Source organism: Emys orbicularis, chromosome 20 (genome assembly GCF_028017835.1).
Source record: "Emys orbicularis isolate rEmyOrb1 chromosome 20, rEmyOrb1.hap1, whole genome shotgun sequence".
Lineage (NCBI taxonomy): Eukaryota > Metazoa > Chordata > Testudines > Emydidae > Emys > Emys orbicularis.
The window spans coordinates 3,486,660-3,506,324 of NC_088702.1; the positions used below are offsets into that span (position 1 = coordinate 3,486,660).

Sequence of the window (19,665 nt, forward strand, 5' to 3'; positions counted from 1 at the left end):
AGGCTGCAAAACCCTCAGGGCAAGGACTGTTTTTTGATTGTTGCTGGTGGAGGTTTGTCGGGCCCCAGTCTACGGTTATGGCCCCACAGGACAAATAAATAATACAGCTGCTCGCCAGGTTACGCGAGACCCGACTTACGTAAATTCGCACTTACGGAAAAAGTTCCATAAGCCAGAAATAGGATTTTCAAGTTGGGGAAATTTTTGCGTAACGTGCGGGTCTACGGTTCCGACTACTGCAAAATTCGAGTGACGCAAGGCTTTCCGGAACGGAACGATTGCGTAAGTCGGGGGGCGTCTGTAATAGAGCGTATCCATATGGCCCAGTAGGGGGAGCTGTGGAGGGGTCATTGCTAGACCTGGGCCTGGATTTGGTTGCTGTCTAGGCACTATTTGCAGTGTACATGTTAAATACTAATACTTCAGAGCAGGGCCCGTGCCCCCACCAGGGGATTGTCTCCCCCAGCGCGCGCACGCACACACACACACACACACACACACACACACACACTCTCTCTCTCTCTCTCTCTCTCTCTCTCTTAGCAGAACAAGGATGTCCTGTCCTGGAGTGACTCTTTCCACATCCTCCATGGGGCAGGGCTTGCCTGCCGTAGCTCTGGGTTTAGGAGGGGCAGCTGGAGAGAACACCCCAGCCCAAGGCATGGTGGCAGGTTTCTTGACACTCCCAAGGGCCTTTGGCCAAGGGTTCCCAGCAACCTCAACGCACGCACCCTGTGTTGATTTCCTTGATTTATGCAAATGTCGTGTGCCACCCGACAGGACGTGTTCTGCAAGAAACCAGAGGAGAGATCCCTGAGGGAGCCAGGCTGTGGCTGCGTATGAATGAGTGGGGAGACCCCTTTCCTCTTAGCCCTGATGTCAAATACACCTGTGAGTTAGGTAATAATCCCCCTTGCAAAGAGGGGGGGGGAAACTGAGGCATAAAACAGCAAAGTGACTGGCCTAAGGCCACGCAGCAAGCCCGTGGCAGAGCTGGGAATGGAACCCAGGAGTCCTGACTCCCCGCGCCCCTGCTCTAACCACTGGCGGGCATTGCCTCCAATGGAATCAGCCCGTACTGTGCTCCAGAGGCCCAATAATGACATGAATCGTTGGCGCTGCCCTGAGGTCTGAGCCCATGTTCCTTTTCACTGCCATGGTGGCTTTGACTTTGTGCGTCCCCAGGTCTGTAAGATGCACTGTGGCTGCGTGTCCGAGGGGGTCCCCAGCTCCTGCTGGATCTCAGGTGAGAATACAGACCATGCCGCGTGGAACTCCAAGGGGAGAGAGGAAAGCACATCCTCCTTTCCTCCTGTGGAGCCGGGCCAAGCCCTTGCAATGCTGCACAGGGCGAAGCTAAGTTAGGGAGCGAGGGGCCCAGTCCTGAGAGGTGCTGAGCACCTGCGTCCCCCTGGAGGTACCACAATCTGGTACCTTTATGCAGCAGCTTTACTCCCAGAGCCCTTTACAGACTATACATACGGGGAGCATTCCCCCAGCACTGAAATGCAGCCACCTCTGGGGTGAAACGTGGCAGTGGTTTAACAGCCACTGAGCAATGCTGCACAGGGAGCACGCTCCCAGCACTGAAATGCAGCCACCTCTGGGGTGAAACGCGGCGGTGGTTTAACAGCCACCGAGCAATGCTGCACAGGGAGCACTCCCCCAGCACTGAAATGCAGCCACCTCTGGGGTGGAACTCAGCAGCTGTTTGACATCCTCACACCAATGCTGCACTAGGGTTGGCAACTTTCTAATTGCACAAAACCCAAACACCCCTGCCTCCCCCCCTTCTCTGAGGCCCCACCCCCTGCTCGCTCCATCCCCCCTCCCTCCGTCGCTCGCTCTCCCCCACCCTCACTCACTTTCACTGGGCTGGGGCAGGGTGTTGAGGTGCGGGAGGGGGGTGAGAGCTCTGACTGGGGGTGTGGGCTCTGGGATGGGGCCGGGGATGAGGGGTTTGGGGTGCAGGAGGGGGCTCCGGGCTGGGGCAGGGGGTTGGTATGCGCGGGGGGAGGGGGGAGGGCTCCAGCTGGGGGTGCGGGCTCTGGGGTGGGGCCAGGGATGAGGGGGTTGGGGTGCGGGGGGGGGTGAGGACTCCGACTGGGGGTGTTGGCTCTGGGGTGGGGCCAGGGATGAGGGGTTTGGGGTGCATGAGGGGGCTCAGGGATGGTGCAGAGGGTTGGGATGCGGGGGTGAGGGCTGTGGGGTGGGGCCAGGGATGAGGGGTTTGGGGTGCAGGAAGGCTGGGGCAGAGGGTTGGGGTGCGGGGGGGTGAGAGCTCTGACTGGGGGTGTGGGCTCTGGGATGGGGCCGGGGATGAGGGGTTTGGGGTGCAGGAGGGGGCTCAGGGCTGGGGCAGGGGGTTGGGGTGTGTGGGGGGGGTGGGCTCCGGGAGGGAGTTTGGGTTCAGGAGGGGACTCAGGGCTGGGGCAGGGGGTTGGGGTGCGGGGGGGGGGGCTCCGGGAGGGAGTTTGGGTTCAGGAGGGGACTCAGGGCTGGGGCATGGGGTTGGGGTGTGGGAGGGATTTTGGGGTGCGGGGTCCGGCGGCGATTACCGGGCTCCCAGGAAGTGGCCACCAGGTCCCTGTGGCCCCTAGGCACATGGGTGGCCAGGGAGGCTCCATGCGCTGCCCTCGCACCGGCAGGTGCCACCCCCACAGCTCCCATTGGTTGAGGTTCCCGGCCAATGGGAGCTGCGGAGCCGGCCCTCAGGGCGGGGGCAATGCGCGGAGCCTCCCTGTCTGCCCATGTGCCTAGAGGCCGCAGGGACCTGGCGGTTGCTTCTGGGAGCCGCAGAGCCAGAGCAGGCAGGGAGCCTGTCTTAGCCCTGGGCCCCCAGCTGCGCCGCCGAGCGGACTTTTAACGGCCCAGTCGGCAGTGCCGACCAGAGCTGCCAGGGTCCCTTTTTGACCGGGTGCCTGGCAACCCTACACTGCACAGGGCTCACTCACCCAGCACTGAAATGCAGCCACCTCTGGGGTGGAACGTGGCAGCTGTTTAACAGCCACGCAGCAATGCTGTGTAACAGTTGAAGACAGGAAGTCCCCTGGGAGTTGTGGGGAGGCTGAGGGCAGCCAGCGCTGGGGTCTGACTAGGCTCTCACTTGCTCTGCAGGGCTGGCTTTCCCAGACTGGGCCTACAAGGCAGAATCCAGCCCCGGCTCCCGTCAGATCCAGCTCTGGCACTTCATCCTGGAGCTGCTGCAGAAGGAGGAGTTCCGCCATGTCATCGCCTGGCAGCAGGGCGAGTATGGGGAGTTTGTGATCAAGGACCCCGACGAGGTGGCGCGTCTGTGGGGCAGGAGGAAAAGCAAACCGCAAATGAACTACGACAAGCTGAGCCGGGCCCTCAGGTGCGGAGAAGGGGCCGCGTGGGGCGGGGAGCACGGGAACCCGTCTCGACCCAGGGCAGAGACTAGGGAGCTTATCGCTCAAAGGAGAGACCGGGTATTTGGTGGAGAGGCAGAGAGCAGCCCAGTCCAGCACCGCTTTCATCCATGCCAGGATCCAGGGACACCAGGTAGCGCAGTCCCCGAGCTAGAGGGAACCACAGGATCTGTCTGAGTCCAGCAGCCTCATTATAGTCCTGCCCCTTCCCACAGTCCACCGCCAGGAATCAGGGCAAACTGACGCCCGCTAGCCATGGACCTGATCCAGGCCGGGATCTGAGTTCCCCTGCTTTTAGGGGAGTTCAGGCCCCAGGCCTAGCACATGGATAAGAGGTGAGCTGCGAAATCTGGACATAGATTTAAAGGAGAAGGGGAAACTTATTTCAGTCTGGCTGTACCTTGGATGGACTCAGAGGGACACCCAGATCCATCCCTGACCCTTTGGAGCAGGAAAAGAAGGGATGATGGAAGAGAGAGAGTCAGGGGACAGAGAGCACAAGAGGAGGAGCCTTTATCTTTTATTTTTCTAGGAGAAGATAGTCCCTCTTCTCTTCTCTTCTCTTCTCTTCTCTTCTCTTCTCTTCTCTTCTCTTCTCTTCTCTCTGTTGCCCAGCGCCTAGCAGAGAGCAGCGCAGAGGGGAGGCAGACAGACGTGGCAAAGTCAGTTGGAAATTTCTGCTGTCACTCCTAGCGGGTGGGATCGGGCATTAATGCCCAGTGCTTTCTGCTGCTCAGGGCAGAGGAGGAGATTTGAATGTTTTTTTATACAAATGGAAAAGATTCCTGGATCGTCTCTCAGCTTCATGGTGCTTGTCTATTTAGTGACAAGTCTGTCCGTCCGTCCCCCGCTGCTCTAACGCGTCCGGCTCTTTCCTCTCCCCCCGCCCCCAGGTATTATTACAACAAGCGCATCCTGCACAAGACCAAGGGCAAGAGGTTCACCTACAAGTTTAACTTCAGCAAACTCATCTTCATCAATTACCCGCTGTGGGACGTGCGCTACCCTTCCCCGCCCCTGCTGATGGGGGCCGCCAGCGTGTACCGCCCGTCCGTGGCCTCCGCCGGCATGCAGAGCGAGGTAACCACAGGGCCTGGGGCTGGGATGGGGTCACAGACTGCCCTGTGCACAGGGCTGGGATGGGGTCACAGACTGCCCTGTGCACAGGGCTGGGATGGGGTCACAGACTGCCCTGTGCACAGGGCTGGGATGGGGTCACAGACTGCCCTGTGGGTGGGGGCGGGTCATAGGCTGCCCTGTGCACGGGGCTGGGATGGGGTCACAGATTGACCCATGGATGGGGCTGGGATGGGGTCACAGACTGACCCATGGGTGGGGGCGGGTCACAGACTGCCCTGTGGGTGGGGCTGGGATGGGGTCACAGACTGACCCATGGGTGGGGGTGAGTCACAGACTGCCCCGTGCACGGGGCTGGGATGGGGTCACAGACTGCCCCATGGATGGGGGCTGGGATGGGGTCACAGACTGACCCATGGGTGGGGGCGGGTCACAGACTGACCCGTGCACGGGGCTGGGATGGGGTCACAGACTGCCCTGTGGGTGGGGGCGGGTCACAGACTGTCCCATGCACGGGGCTGGGATGGGGTCACAGACTGACCCATGGGTGGGGGTGGGTCACAGACTGACCCGTGCACGGGGCTGGGATGGGGTCACAGACTGCCCTGTGAGTGGGGGCGGGTCACAGACTACCACGCGCATGGGGCTGGGATGGGGTCACAGACTGCCCTGTGGGTGGGGGCGGGTCACAGACTACCACGCGCATGGGGCTGGGATGGGGTCACAGACTGCCCTGTGAGTGGGGGCGGGTCACAGACTACCACGCGCATGGGGCTGGGATGGGGTCACAGACTGCCCTGTGGGTGGGGGCTGGGATGGAGTCACAGACTGCCCTGTGGGTGGGGGCGGGTCACAGTCTGCCCCGCGCACGGGGCTGGGATGGGGTCACAGACTGACCCATGGGTGGGGGTGGGTCACAGACTGACCCGTGCACGGGGCTGGGATGGGGTCACAGACTGCCCTGTGAGTGGGGGCGGGTCACAGACTACCACGTGCATGGGGCTGGGATGGGGTCACAGACTGACCCATGGGTGGGGGCTGGGATGGGGTCACAGACTGCCCTGTGAGTGGGGGCGGGTCACAGACTACCACGCGCATGGGGCTGGGCTGGGGTCACAGACTGCCCTGTGGGTGGGGGCTGGGATGGGGTCACAGACTGCCCTGTGGGTGGGGGCGGGTCACAGTCTGCCCCGCGCACGGGGCTGGGATGGGGTCACAGACTGACCCATGGGTGGGGGCGGGTCACAGACTGCCCCGTGCACGGGGCTGGGATGGGGTCACAGACTGACCCATGGGTGGGGGCGGGTCACAGACTGCCCCATGCACGGGGCTGGGATGGGGTCACAGACTGACCCATGGGTGGGGGCGGGTGGGCGTCAGTCCCAGGCTGCCCCAGGGACCCCAGGGTCATTGTTAGGACCCTGAATATGGGGGTCCCCATTGCAAAGCTCATTCCCCCTCCAGCTCCTGCAGAACATGATCTTCACCCGCCAGGCCTTGGCCGACCAGCTGGCCTTCCACAGAGGCCTCAGGGACCCGCTGGACATGGCGAGCACAGGGAACAAGAAAGGGACTGCCAGCGGGCCCCGTAAGTGCCATGTGTGTCTGTGAAGGGGTGGGGGCGGGGGGGACAGAAGTACAGAGCAGGGTCAGAGAGGAGCTTTTCAGGAGACCTCATGGTGGTACCCACCCACACGCATGAGTGTGCCCGTGTACGTGTGTGTGCGCGTGCACTGGTGTTTGTGTGTGAGTGTGCACTGGTGTTCGTGTCCCAGATCAGTGGGTGGCTGCCGATAACACACCAAGGGAGAAATAAGGGCCCAGCTCGCGTCCGAGCCTGGCCATGGGTGAGGGGATCCAGCATCTCCCCAATCCGAGCAGCAGCGTCTGGCAACTCCTGGCACTGGCTGCACGATGGCGCCGGGCAATGGGGAATCCAGGCCCGGGGGCCATGCAGAGGCGAGTCTGCCCCAGGGGCTCTGACCAGCTGGATCCAAACACCCCTGAATTTGCGGGAATTTGAATCTGGATCGAAATGTCCCTCCCCCGTCCTCCGCACACTCCCACCACCTGCTGCAGGTTCCTAAAATTGGAGGGGGGGGAGGGTGTCCTGCCAACAGGGAGGGGCTCAGAAAGGGCAAAAGCCTCAAAAAGCCCCTCCCCCACCGCTCAACCCCTTACCTGCCTGTCTCTGGAAATCTTTGGGCAGCCACCGCCGCCTTGCAGGTGTCACCTGCACAGAGAGCTGCCTGGTTTTCGAAGGGTTAATCCCAGCAGCCTGGGTGCATCTGGGGCTGGGGGACGAAGGTGGGACCCAGCTTCAATGACCCCTGCGGATCTTTGCAGAGACACAGAACAGTCTGGATCTGCCCTGCCCAGGCCCCCTCCCCGTCCAGGGCCCCTGGCAGAGCACAGGACACAGGGCCGCTCTGAACCAGGGGTGTTCCCGCCCCAGAGCCCCTTTGCCCCAGCCTGGCTGCCAGGAAGGGGCAGTAGGGCTGTGACGAATATTGATCTGTATTATAACAGCACCTAGTGGCCAGATCCGGGCCCCATTGTTCCGGGCGCTGCAGACAGGGGGAAACAGTCCTTGCCCCGAAGAGCTCGCAGTCTGAATAAACAAGGGTAGGGGGGGGGAAACTGAGGCACACACCAGTGGCGTGACTTGCCCAAGGTCGCCTGGCAGGGCAGTGGCAGAGCCTGGGAAGAATCCAGGTGTCCTGACTCCCAACCCATTGCTCAGTGCACTGATTGTCGCCCCCCCGCCAGCACACACACAGAAGGCCCAGCCATTGAGGTCTCGTTTTCAAGGGGGTTGTGGGGCCTAGGGGCTTGGGCACTGGGTGTGGGACTCAGGACTCTTGGGTTCCATCTCCGTGACGTGGGGGCTGCCTGGGGATGCGCGGTGCGGGGCAGCTGGCTGGCGTCGGCTTTGGGCCGGTCTCACTTTGCTCCCTGTCTCTGTTCCTGTCCCCAGAGTTCAGCTCGCCCCCGTCTCCCTGCTGCTGTGGGGGAGTGCAGGACAAGTTCCCCCACCTGGCCGCCTTCCCGTCGACGTTCCCGCACTCCGGCCTCGGCCCCCCCTCCAGCCGTCAGCTCTGCCCCCCTCCCCAGTACCCCCAGCCCAGCTCACCCGACTGGTCACGCTTCCCCAGCCACGTCTTCCAGCGCGGCCGCTCGGTGCTGCCCCTGGAGGAGAGGGCCCAGCCCCACGGCCCATTGGGACTCCCTAGATCAGAAGCCCTCCTGATGGGTCTCGGCTTCCCACCCATTAGGCTGCAGGGGAGAGCGTTCCCTGGGCTCCCATTGGGCGCCACGTGGGGCCCCGGGAGCGCGATGGCCGGAGAGAGGCTGGGGTTCCTGCCGGACCTCTCCCAGCGTGAGGAGGAAGAGGAGGCCTCCTCTGCAGAGAGCTGCCCCGGTGTGAAACCAAAGCGGGAGCTTGAGGGCCGGCCTCAAGCCAAAGGCACCGGCAGTCTGGATCCTGGTGGGGGAGGTGAAGGTCTGCATTACCCCCCCGAGTTACAAGGCCTCCACCCCCCCAGCATCCCCTGCTTGTCTGGCTTTAAAGCTGGCTGCTCCCTGGATCCCACTTAAGGCAAATGGGCAAGGGGCAGGGGGATGTCAGCTCTTCTCCTCCAGCCCTGATTCCACTGTCCCAGGGGACCCTGCCATTCCAGCTAGCAGAGACCAGAAGATCCCTCAACCAGCCAGCTCTCCGCAACCCGCCGCTCCCCCTGCCTCCGGGCTGAGGAAGTTGATTTCCAATGGGGTGCTGGCTGGGCCACCAGAAAACCAGCCACCAGGATCTGCCAGTGACTCATCCTCATTCACCCACCAATAACCCCACCACCCACAACTCCCCAGGGAGGTAGTTGCCCCAAGTGTGCAGAGCCCTCTGTCTTCCTTGCATGGTCTCAGTGCACCATCCCGGTAGTCTGCGATACGCTTCATTCACACCCCAAACGTCCCCAGTCTCTGTTCTGGTCCATAACTAGACCTGGGTCCAAGTGGGTGATCAGACACACTCTCTCTCCGGGATGGCCCATCTGGTACCTGACCCCAGCTCTTCATTCGCTTTGAACCTCTCGGCGTGTAGCGGGGCGGCGATCGGAGCTGATGTGCAAACAGGTTTGGAAGCCTGGGGGGATAAACCCCGATGAACTCTACAACGTTTTCCTTTTCGTTGCCATTTTTCTCTCCCAAAGGTTTAGGTGGGGAAAAAAAAATAACAGATGGTTCAATGTTTGGCAACTGGACAATTTCAGCCAAACCATTTTAAATTTTCAACAAAACCCCACCCAGTTTAGCCCAAAACGTTGCCCGCCGTCACCCGCAGAAATCTCTGCTTTGACTAAAAACCTGGCTTCTGTCGGAAAAAACCTTGAGAAGGAAAAATGTTGCCTGGCTCCGGTGCCACTGCCGCTGGATCGTCCGCAGGGATCACACATGGGACGTCTGGATCAAAAGCATGCGCCGCCCCTGTGTCAGCTACATAATAAGGCCTGGGAGCTTGGGCTGTATCTGTCTCATCAACTTCTTGCATCATCCAGTGACTGGAGGGGTAAAAGCCCTGCACAGGGTCCATATGACCCAATATTGCCCATTAAACACTCAGCTGCCCCCATAGGGTTATTCTACCCCTTTTTTCTTCTGCTACTCCCCAGCCACCACCCCACCCATGCTGGGGACACGTTCTGGATGGCTCAGGCCCCAGTTCCCTTTGCCTGGTGACATTCTGGAGACCTGGCAGGGGCGGGGTGTCTTTCCTCTCGACTTTCCTCCCTCTTATTCAAACATTTGTGTGGAGTGTTTTCTAAGTGCCTAGTTGTTGGTCCCCTTTGCCCTGCTCTTAGGTTTCCTCTTAACTCCTCCTCTGCCAGATCTCAAGCCTGGTCTCGGGCTGCGCTCCGTTAGCACCCTGCTGAAATCAGGGGAAGGTCAGGGGCCGTCCAGCGCTGAGGCAGGGGTGTTCTGCCTGGGGGGGTCCCACACCACTCAGTACAACAGGTGTGCTCTGGAGGCACCGAACGTGTAGCAGGGATCTTTTACCTGGATAGGCTGCTCCTTCCAGCACCAGAACAGGTGCGTTCTCTTCGGCTGCGCCTGGAGCCTAGAGGTTCACCACCAGCCCAGCCTGATTCGTCCGTCTATACAAGTCCCAGTGCCACGTCACCCTGCTGTCTTCCCCCCTCCACCTGTCCGGCAATGCCCTCACCGCCCTGCGGCACAGTCTGTCAGTGAAATAAGTGTGCACGGCCTGGCTAGTCTCACCTCGTCTGTATAAAAGATTAAACCAAACCTGGTGAATAAAGATTGTTTGTAGACAAGAATCTCTCGGTTGTTGCCCCAAATCCCCATTTGCAGGGGGCTAGGTTAGAACGAAATCAACCTTGTCATTGGCGGGGGGGCAGGGGAAGGGTACTGTTTGTCCAAATTCTCGATAAAATGCTCGCCCCATTTTCCTGATGACCAGAGACACTTATTCCTACGTGCCAGTAGGTGGCGCTTTTTATATCACATAGGTCCTAGCTAGACATTAACCTAGAAGCCACAGTCATCCAAAATCAGATGTGCTTTGAAAAGATCTACACTAGTTCCATCACGGCAATTGGACATGAAGCGGGAATTCATTCAGGGAAGCCCTATGGCCCGTGTTAGGCAGGAGGTCCGGTCAGATGGTCACAATGATGGTGATGCTTGTGCGCACGCGTGATGGCCGTGCCCAGAAATCCAAGTGCAGCGGGAACGAAGATGTAGCGGTGCGAAGGCTTTGCCGCGCTTGGCAACTGAGCTGGGAAAAAATGCACATAGAGCGCAGGCCTGGTCTAGAGGTCACTTCTAAAAAAGCTGACCCATGGTTCCTATCATTCTGTCTCGTGCGGAAGCAGCTAGACCATCCTCAACCAAGATCAGGGTCCCTTGGTGCTGTACATAGACCTAGGAGAACCGGTCTCTGCTCCCAAAAGGTCATCATAATTGTCCAGCTGGGCAAAGATGAAGGGACTTGCTCTAGGTCATGTAGGCTGTGTGAAGGGCCAGGGACTGGATGCAGCTCTCCGGCATCCTATACCAGTTCCCTACCCACAACACCAGCCTTCCCCGGGCCCCGGCGTGCTAAACAGCTGGTGGGAGTGAGCGTATGAGACGAGCATGCGCGGCTGGCATGGATCTCGGGGCTAGCACATTTCCCATCGCCTCCATTGCTTCATCTCTGATTGGCATTCTTTGCCATGCGGGAGGGGAGCCCAATCCACACACACACACCCCCGCCAAGTGTGCAAGATGGTGGTGAATGTGCAGCCCCAAGGAGGCCTGACTTGCAGGGGCCCCTGCCAAAGGTGTTTCTGTTTCATTGCTGCCTCTCAAAGCAGCCTGCTAATGATTGACTCAACGGTCTGCATGGCGCTAGTGACCCCTAGTGACCAGCCTGAGCATCGCCGATTCACCTCCAGCTCACCTGGCATTATTAATATAATGGGGTTAATAGACAAGGCTTCCCCTCTCCCCACCTAAAGCTTTGGAGACACCAGGCAGAACACTTGGGGCCTAGGAGACATGGCTTTCCCACATGGAAAATGTGAGGTCTACCCCCGGATCTGCCAGGCAATGTTGGGTACATCACTGCCCTTCTCTGTGCCTCAGTTTCCCCTTCTACCCTTTCTTTAATAATCCCTAGCTCTTATCTAGCACGATTCATCAGTAGATCTCAAAGCACTTTACAAAGGAGGGGGCAGCTCCATTAGCCCCATTGTACAGCTGGGGAAACCGAGGCACAGGGAGGGGAAGTGACTTGCTCGAGGTCACCCAGCAGGCCAGTGGCTGGGCCAGGAATAGAATCTAGGTCTCTTGAGTGATTTTCATCCCCAGTGCTCTGTCCCCCAGGCAACACTGTCCCATTTGGTCCATTTAGCCTCTTTGGGGCAGGGAGTGTCTCTTGCCATGTGCACGTGCAGCGCCCTGCGCAACGAGGCCCAAGTCTAAGTGCAGGCGGGGCCAGGAATAGAATGCTCTAACCACTGGACCACGCTGCATCTCCCTTTGGGTGAAAAAAGACTTATTTTCCTTTCACTTTCAGACTGTAACAGCCCATGGACAGTGACCATGGACAGATGGACAGCCGGGCGGCAGTCACTGAAAGGAAAACAGTGACGGTAATTCCAGAGTAAAGGCCCACCCGCCATTTACCTGTCCCCGTGCAGCCTCCAATGCAATAGAACCCCATTCTGGCCGGGGACCTGCCAGAATACCAATCACACGAGGGCAGGGCAGTTCACAGACACCATGTTGGGTTGGCACCTACTGAACACCAGAGTGGGTTTGAGACAGAGTGATGGGGGGCACTGGTCTTTGGGGGCCTCCTGCTGGCAGCTGCAGCGTCCTGACACAGCAGATCCTGGGTTTATTGGAAGCCTCTCGACTCTGCTAAAGACAGAAGTGATAACAACATGCCCCTGTTACCTCCTGGGTGTGTGCAGCACCCAGCCCCGTGGGCTGATTGAGGCCTGTGAGCGTTACTATATTCGCAGTGGTATTCCAGAGCCCGACATGATCCATTGGAAGCTCTATGGAGCGGGGACCACCTTTCATCGGTGTTGGTTCTGCGCCTAGCGCCATGAGGCTCTGGTCCAGGACTGGGGCGCCCAGGCACTACCACAATACAAATAATAACGTTCACAGAGTTACACTTTTCACACTTGCTTCTTATCAAACTGTCTGTACTGAGCTATCTTGATTATCACTTCAAAAGTTTTTTTCTCTTACTTAGTTGGCCTCTCAGAGTTGGTAAGACAACTCCCACCTGTTCATGCTCTCTGTATGTGTGTATATATATCTCCTCAATATATGTTTCACTCTATATGCATCCGAAGAAGTGGGTTGTAGCCCACGAAAGCTTATGCTCTAATAAATTTGTTAGTCTCTAAGGTGCCACAAGTACTCCTGTTCTTTTTGCGGATACAGACGAACACGGCTGCTACTCTGAAACCGTTCACAGAGTTCTAGATTTCAAGCCAGGAGGGGTCCGTTCTGCTCAGCTATCTGACCTCCCGCAGCACACAGGCCGGAGGATTTCACCCAGTGATCCCTGCATCAAGCCCAGAGCTCCAGCCTGAGAGAGAACATGTCTCAATAGCAGAGGCTGTGGCGGACGTACATATCTGATTAGACCAAACTGCGCCCGTTCATGTTTCAGAAGAACGCGCAAATCCTCGGACCGGGTCAATGTGGTCCTGTCTCCGGCAGGGGCCAGCTTCAGAGGAAGGTGCAAGGACACTAATGGTACACCCTGACCATAGGGCTTTGTGGCTGACTTGCCCAGCTGTGGCTTATAGCCTTGGTCGCTGGGCGTGCTGGCCCTTTAAGGGGAAGGTGGGTTCAACCTCACCTATCCCCAGTTAGGGCTGTGGTTGGATCAGGTGACATGCTTCCTGTAAGAGGCAGCCTGCTTGGTCAGCTAAAGGAGTTGAGACAGCTGCAGCAGGAATACAGGAAAGAAGACCAGGGAACAGGTGCTCCGTGCCCGCCTGAGAGAAGGGTCTGGGCTGGAGCTATGTACAGGAGGTGCTGTGGGAGGGTATTTCTATAAGGAAGCAGCCTGGCTAGGACAGTGCAGGCAGGGGGGAGTGTGACAAGGAACTGGCACTTGCTCAAGGATCTCGGCTGGGCCTTTCGGGGAGGACAGGAGGCAGCTTCCCCACCTGCAACTTCCAAGCACCTGCAGACCTGTGCCACGCCATAGGCAGAGTCCCCCTTGCTTGGGGGGCTGCCCCCTGCTGGCTGGATGGGGTGCATGCTCTAGCACAGTGGCTCTCAAACTTTTTTACTGGTGACCCCTTTCACATAGCAAACCTCTGAGTGCGGCCCCCTTTATAAATTAAAAACACTTTTTAATTAATTAAACACCATTATAAATGCTGGAGGCAAAGTGGGGTTTGGGGTGGAGGCTGACAGCTTGTGACCCCCCCCATGTAATAACCTTGTGACCCCCTAAGGGGTCCCGACTCCCAGTCTGAGAACCCCTGCTCTAGCAACAACTCTGGACCGCCATGGATGGAGGTTGGTTGGGACCATGCACACCTAGAGTGCAGAAGAACTGAGTTGCTCAGAAGATCCTGACGATCTCCCCCACGTCCTCTGGAGATCCCTCTTCCCCCTCGTGCTTCTCCCTCCCCCGGGCCTGACAGCACCCTGGTTGCTTCTCGCAGAGTTGCTCAGAAAATGGATTTTCCAGCCTGTGAAAAATTTAGATTTTTGTTTTTTAAAACTTCCATCCCCAAGTCAAAATGCTGAAATTTTTCACAAAAATGAAATTCCTCCCCCCCCCCCAAAAAGTTTTGAAACAAGGAGAATTTTTTTTTCAATTCTATTTGAAATACTTCCTTCAGATTTGTACCCTTTTAATTGTTTTCATTTCAAAATTTACTGGATTTATATAGGAAAAGCAAAAGTGGTTCTGAAACAAAAAAATCATTTTTTTGGTTCCAGTGTTTTTTTAACGTCCAGCAGAGGATCTGGAAGCCCGTTACAATGATTAATAAGCCCAGGAGTTAAGGGGAATTGGACCAGGAATGGCGCCTCTTAGTGGACTCGCTAGGAAGTGCAGGGAGCTAAGGGGGTGCTGCTTACCGAGGCCAGGGAGAAAAGGGGGAGCTCGAATTAATGTTACAAAGGCTGGTGAATATGGTCCTCCCGTCTCGTGGATGGGGGGAAACTGAGGCTGGCATTTTTGAAAGCAGCCCCAGACTGGCCCGCTCAGGGCTTAATTCTCATAGGCAGAATCCCAGGTGCTCTTCCCCTGAGCCCCGCAAGGGGCAAACCAGGGGCTCGTGTGTCCCCAGTGTGCCGTGCCCCCCACATGCGGTGTGTCTACACGAGGGGAGCGACACCGGCGCTAATAATGACCCTGGTGCAAAATGCCCAAGAGCGAGACCAAACGTGGACGTGGAGTAAGCAGCTGAAGCTCCCCGTCCAGCCAAGGGGAGTGACACCCCCAGAGATGGGGGGGGGGGAGGGGAAAGTTTCCCAGGGAGAATTGTCCAAATGTCACTTTCATTTTCACTCTCTCCTGCCCACCTTCCCAGCGGCAATCCAGGGGGATCAGGTGAGCCCTTCCCAGCACCCCCACCCCTGGGGTAACCCCCGAACCCCAGCAAGGCTGTTTCCTGCTCTCCTCCCCAGCGTCCTCATTAGTAACCCGGGGGCAGCTGCGGGGGGGGGGGGAGAGGGAGGAGTGTGAATGTGAACCTCTCTCTGATGCCCCCAGGGGCAGTGGGGGGCTGTGAAGGTGGGGGACCCCCTCTGGCACCCCAGGGACAGGCGGGGTAGGGGGGTCTGTGAGGGTGGGGACCCCTCTAGGACCCCCAGAGGCAGGAGGGTTGGGGAGACCAGGAACAAAATGGTAGGGGACCCCCAGGAGAAGGGAGGGGCTGTGAGGGTGGGGATGCTCTCGGGCACCCCAGGGGAAGGAGGGCTGGGGACCCCAGGAACAGGAGGGGTAGGGGGGCTGTGAGGGTGGGGGATCCCTCTGACACCCTGGGGCAGGAGGGCTGGGGAGCCCAGGGGAAAGGTGGCTGTGAAGAAGGGGGATGCTCTCTGACACCCCAGGGGCTGGGGACCCCAGGAACAGGAGGGGTAGGGGGGCTGTGAGGGTGGGGGTCCCTCTGGCACCCCAGGGACAGGAGTGGTAGGGACCCCAGGGGAAGGGGAGCTGTGAGGGGGGGTGTCCCTCTGGCACCCCGGGGACAGGAGGGGTAAGGGGGCTGTGAGGGTCGGGGAACCCTCTGGCACCCCAGGGGCAGGAGGGGAAGGGACCCCAGGGGAAAGGGGGGCTGTGGGGGTCCCCCTGGCATCCCAGGGACAGGAGGGGTGGGGGGCTGTGAGGGTGGGGGTCCCCCTGGCACCCCAGGGACAGGAGGGGAAGGGACCCCAGGGGAAGGGGTGCTGTGAGGGTGGGGGTCCCTCTGGCACCCCAGGGATAGGAGGGGAAGGGGGGCTGTGAGGGTGGGGGTCCCCCTGGCACCCCAGGGGCAGGAGGGGTGGGGGGCTGTGAGGGTGGGGGTCCCCCTGGCACCCCAGGGACAGGAGGGGTGGGGGTCCCCCTGGCACCCCAGGGATAGGAGGGGGACCCCAGGGGAAGGGGGGGCTGTGCCTGCTCAGTAGCAGCAGGAGGAGGGATTAGCTGGGGGGGGCAGGGATACCAGGCAGCTCCTCTCCCTCCTCCCGCAGCAGCCCGAGCTGGCCCCAGCAGGGCAGGGGAAAAGGCTGCTGCTGCCCCCCCTCCTCCTCCTCCCTGCCCTCTGTCACCTTCCCTCCTTCCTCCCCCCCCCCCGCTCCTGGGGTGGCCTCCTCCCCCCCCCCCTTCCTTTTCCTCTGGGAGAGGGAGGGCGCCACTGGAGCTGGGGGGAGGCAGGGCTCCAGAGAGGAGGGGAGGCAGGGCTGGGAAAGGCTGGGGATTGAGAGCTGCAGCTAGGCCGCTCCCTGGGCAGGTTCCCAGCCCAGCAGCCCAGGGGGAAGGGGCTTTGGCCCCCAGGGGCTCGGATTCGCCCCCCTGCCATTGCCAGGGGCTGGGAGAGCGCAGGAGCCAGAGAGAGAGAAGGGGAAAGAGGAGAAAGGAGGTGGAGAACATCCCTTCCCCCAGCTGGGATGTACAGAGACCAGCAATCAGAATTCAGCCAGAAAGGGACAGGCTTTTTACTTGGGTTTTCCCCCCTCCCTGCCACTTAATGCAGTGAGAGAAGGAAGAAAACAGGAGGCGGGACGGAGAGATATACAGGGACCTTTCAAACCAGATTTGCCAGCAAGCTAATAACAAGAATTGGTGCAGTATTCCCCCCCCCCCCCTTCTTCTTCTTCTTCCCACTGAAAGACTCAGCCAGAGGAAGAGAGAGAGGCAGAGAAGCGGATGGGAAAAGGGAGGAAGAGAAATAAAGAAGGAAAGAATCTCCATTTCGTGGAGAGGGGGATTTTCCAGGGACTGGTTCATTTTACGCTGCAAGGAAACAGATATTGGGGTTCAGAGGCAGAGTTCAAGAAAGGGGTCATTAGGCCTGGAAAGGTGGAGATTGGGGAGTCTGTTGAGGAACCAAACAAGAATTGCTATTTATTTTCAGGGAGCTTGTGGATTTTTTGCTTTCGGAAGCTGGGTTCACATGAGCTGGTATTTTATTTTCAGGGTTTGTTTTGTTTTGTGTTTTTTTTAAAGGAAGAAACCGATTTGTGTCAAGTTTTAGGAACCTTAAAATGCAGTTTGGGGGTTTAAAAAATTAGGAAATCTTTTTTATTTAATTTTTGTAAGGGTTGAACTGGACTCAGAAACAGTGTACATATTATTGTATGATTTTTATTGATTATTTATTTTTCAATGATAGCAAGGAAAGACCGAGCTGTTACCCTAAAAGAAGTGCCAATTTGTGGAAGAATTTGAGCTTCTGGTATTTTTTTTCTGTTACAGTTTTTCAAGTATTAGGCCAGGGATTTTATTTTAATTTTTTTTTGTCCCTGCCCTGCAAACAGAAGAACAGCTGTTAAAACTGGATTATAAGGATGTTTTTTTATCTGTGTTTTGCAGTTAAGACTTTAATATTTTGAAGAAAAACTGCTTTGTTTCCTTTTACATTTTTTCGACAGCATCTGTAACCTTGAAAAGACTATTTTTGGACGTAATAAAGAGGCAAGTGTGTTTTTTAGTTTTTTTCAGAAGAAAACAGGAGGGGAAAAATTAAAAAAAAGAAAAGGAAAAAAAGGACTATGTTCACACTCCAGCTCAAGATGGACCTGCAGCTTCCAGGATCTTGATCTGTTTTCCTCTTCTGGAATTTTTTTTTTCCGGGAGGGTGCGATTTAAAAATTATAAAAGCAGTCAAGAAAACAGAGGACCCTGGATTTTTGGATCAGCGAAGGAGACAAGAAGAATCATGAGTGTGAGGCCTCCGCAGACTGCACTAGACAGGTATGTGTTTGTTGGGTTATTTATTTTTTTGTCCTCTTAATGCTTGTGATTGAATATCAAATTTAGTGATGCTACTTTGGGATTTTGGTTCATTTTTCTGGGCAGGGCTTGTTTTGAATTGAGCAAACTGGCTACTTTGCTAGTTTGAGTGTGATGCAAATGGGGGGAGTTGTTGGGGGGCTACTAGTGGTGCTACACAAATTGTGTATGGAGTGTTTTTTGTGCCTGTGTGTGTGTGTGTGTGTGTGTGTGTGAGAGAGAGAGAATTGGATTTGCAGGCTGGGGGAATGCCTTGTTTGTTTGTCCACAGGGGCAATTGTGTGTGTGGTTTTTCTACACAAAAATGCTTCTAAATAATTTTACTCTCAGTACTGTATGCGAGTTGCTCCCTGTCTGGGTCATCCCCCCCTCCCCCACTGATCCTCCAGCTTCCTCTGTTTCCATCTCCTATGCAGACTGCATTGGGCTGTGCCTGGGCCTAGTTTAGGACGGGCATTATTCCATGTATGGTACCCAGGTTCCTCTGCAGACTGTGTGGTCACTTGGTAAATTACCTAGATCCACTCCCCTGGAAGAGGAAATGCCCTCCCTCTCTCATGCACCATGTCAGTACCTGATCCTGCAGTCCTCACGCAGGCAAGGCCCCCACTGGAAGTTAATGGGAGTCTTGACTGCAGACGTGACCCCTTTAGCATGGTCTCTGGTGCCTGGAGTAAGGTTGTTGCAATCTGCCAAGTGATGTTGGGGAGTGTGGATAAGCCAGGCGGCAAGTGGGGTGCAGACAGTGAGGCTAGCTGCTGCAGTGGGGGGGTGGTAATGGATTGGGATGGCGCCATGCTTGCTGGGGGCCGGGGAAGGCCATTGGATTGAAACAGAGGGGAGAGAAGAGCATGGAGGGTTACTCCCCCACCTCTTCCCAAAACAAAAGTCCATGCAGAAAACGGTGCACCGATTCTTTCCTGGACTGCAATATTCTCCTTTCACTGCAGTCATTGGTTTAATATCCTCCCGTGTGGAAAGACATGAGATAAAGCAGGTATTCTAGTGTATGCTGCATGCTTGGGTTCTATTTTTATTTATTTATTTGTTGGTCCTATCCCTTTCTGTGCTGCTCAGAGGATTTTTATCATCAACACACTCTCAGATTTCTAAATGCCACCCAAGCAGGAGCTGATCCATGGAGTTTAAATCTCTCACGCGTTTTCTAAAAGTTAATAATAATGAATAATATGCTGCATTTTTAAAAATAACACTTTTCATCCTCGGAGGAACCTCACTGTGCCTAGAAGCTACAGGCTAGGCCTGCATGCTCTTCCTAGCAGGTGTAGTGTTTACTACTGCAAGTAGTCCCACTCAGTAGCAAGCACTACTCCAGCTAGTTAAGGTCACACCTACACTATAGGCGCTACAGCTAAGCTGTTGTAGTGTAGATGCTTCCTACAGGGCCGGAAGGGGTTTTCGGTCGATGTAGGTAATCCACCCCCCCCGGTCGGTGGTAGCTAGGTCGACAGAAGAATTCTTCTGTCAGCGTAGCCGCGTCCACATTGGGGGTTAGATTGGCGGTCAGGAACGTGAACTTTTTGAACCCGTGACGGCCGTAGCTAGGTCGATCTAACTTCTAAGCGTAGACCAGACCTCAGGGTTTGGAGTGTTGGGAGATAGCTTCACGCTGAAATGCATCCACCTCTAGGGTGGAGGATGTCAACAGCCAATGGTGAGAGGCGAAGAACGAACCCCTTATTATGAAAAGTGCCACAGGATCTTTGCGGCGCCTACAGCGCTGTCTCTGCTAGGATTTGAAGTGGCTTGTATTAAGCACGCTGCGGCACTGGTGTCTCTGACACCTGCCTCTGGTAGCAACTGGCTTTGGGCTGGTAGCTTTAGTTTTCCCTGAGGAGTGTTGGCTGTGCAAACAGCAATGGTCTTTCTCTGTCCATTCAAGCTAAGCTACTCCCTGTATTAGAACAAATACAGATTTTGATTAGGCAGGTATTAAACCCTGATAAGTTAGGGCCTGGTGATTCATTTACTTACTGATATTTCTCTTGCTCTCATTGCCATAGTAGCCGCGTTCCTGCAGGCAAATGAAATCACTGCCAGAGGTGGGGCCTCACCCCCAGGGCAGATAATACTGTGGGCAAGCCAGAGGGGCTGGCTGGGGGCGCTACGCTGAATGTTTGAAGCACCTAAACCACCTAGAAATTGAAATCTTTCTTGGCCGGGGTGGGCCCAGAACGCTGTGTCTGCAGG

The 19,665-nt window shown here is 56.8% G+C and overlaps 1 protein-coding gene across 1 annotated transcript; it reads left to right on the forward strand.

Moving 5' to 3' along the window:
• Nucleotides 1-1,194: 1,194 nt before the first annotated feature.
• LOC135892605 (ETS translocation variant 3-like protein) lies at nt 1,195-8,063 on the forward strand. The gene is made up of 5 exons (XM_065420404.1): nt 1,195-1,246; nt 3,118-3,355; nt 4,283-4,469; nt 5,931-6,054; nt 7,444-8,063. Exons 1-5 carry the CDS (start codon nt 1,195-1,197, stop codon nt 8,061-8,063), a joined length of 1,221 nt encoding a protein of 406 aa, XP_065276476.1.
• Nucleotides 8,064-19,665: the final 11,602 nt, after the last annotated feature.

Bases quoted from the DNA above. Each gene is read 5' to 3' on its own strand.
- LOC135892605 (XM_065420404.1), top strand. From the start codon at position 1,195: ATGCACTGTGGCTGCGTGTCCGAGGGGGTCCCCAGCTCCTGCTGGATC. The intron at 1,247-3,117 runs GTGAGAATACAG...CTTGCTCTGCAG, and splicing joins CAGCTCCTGCTGGATCTCAG to GGCTGGCTTTCCCAGACTGG. The intron at 3,356-4,282 runs GTGCGGAGAAGG...CCCCGCCCCCAG, and splicing joins AAGCTGAGCCGGGCCCTCAG to GTATTATTACAACAAGCGCA.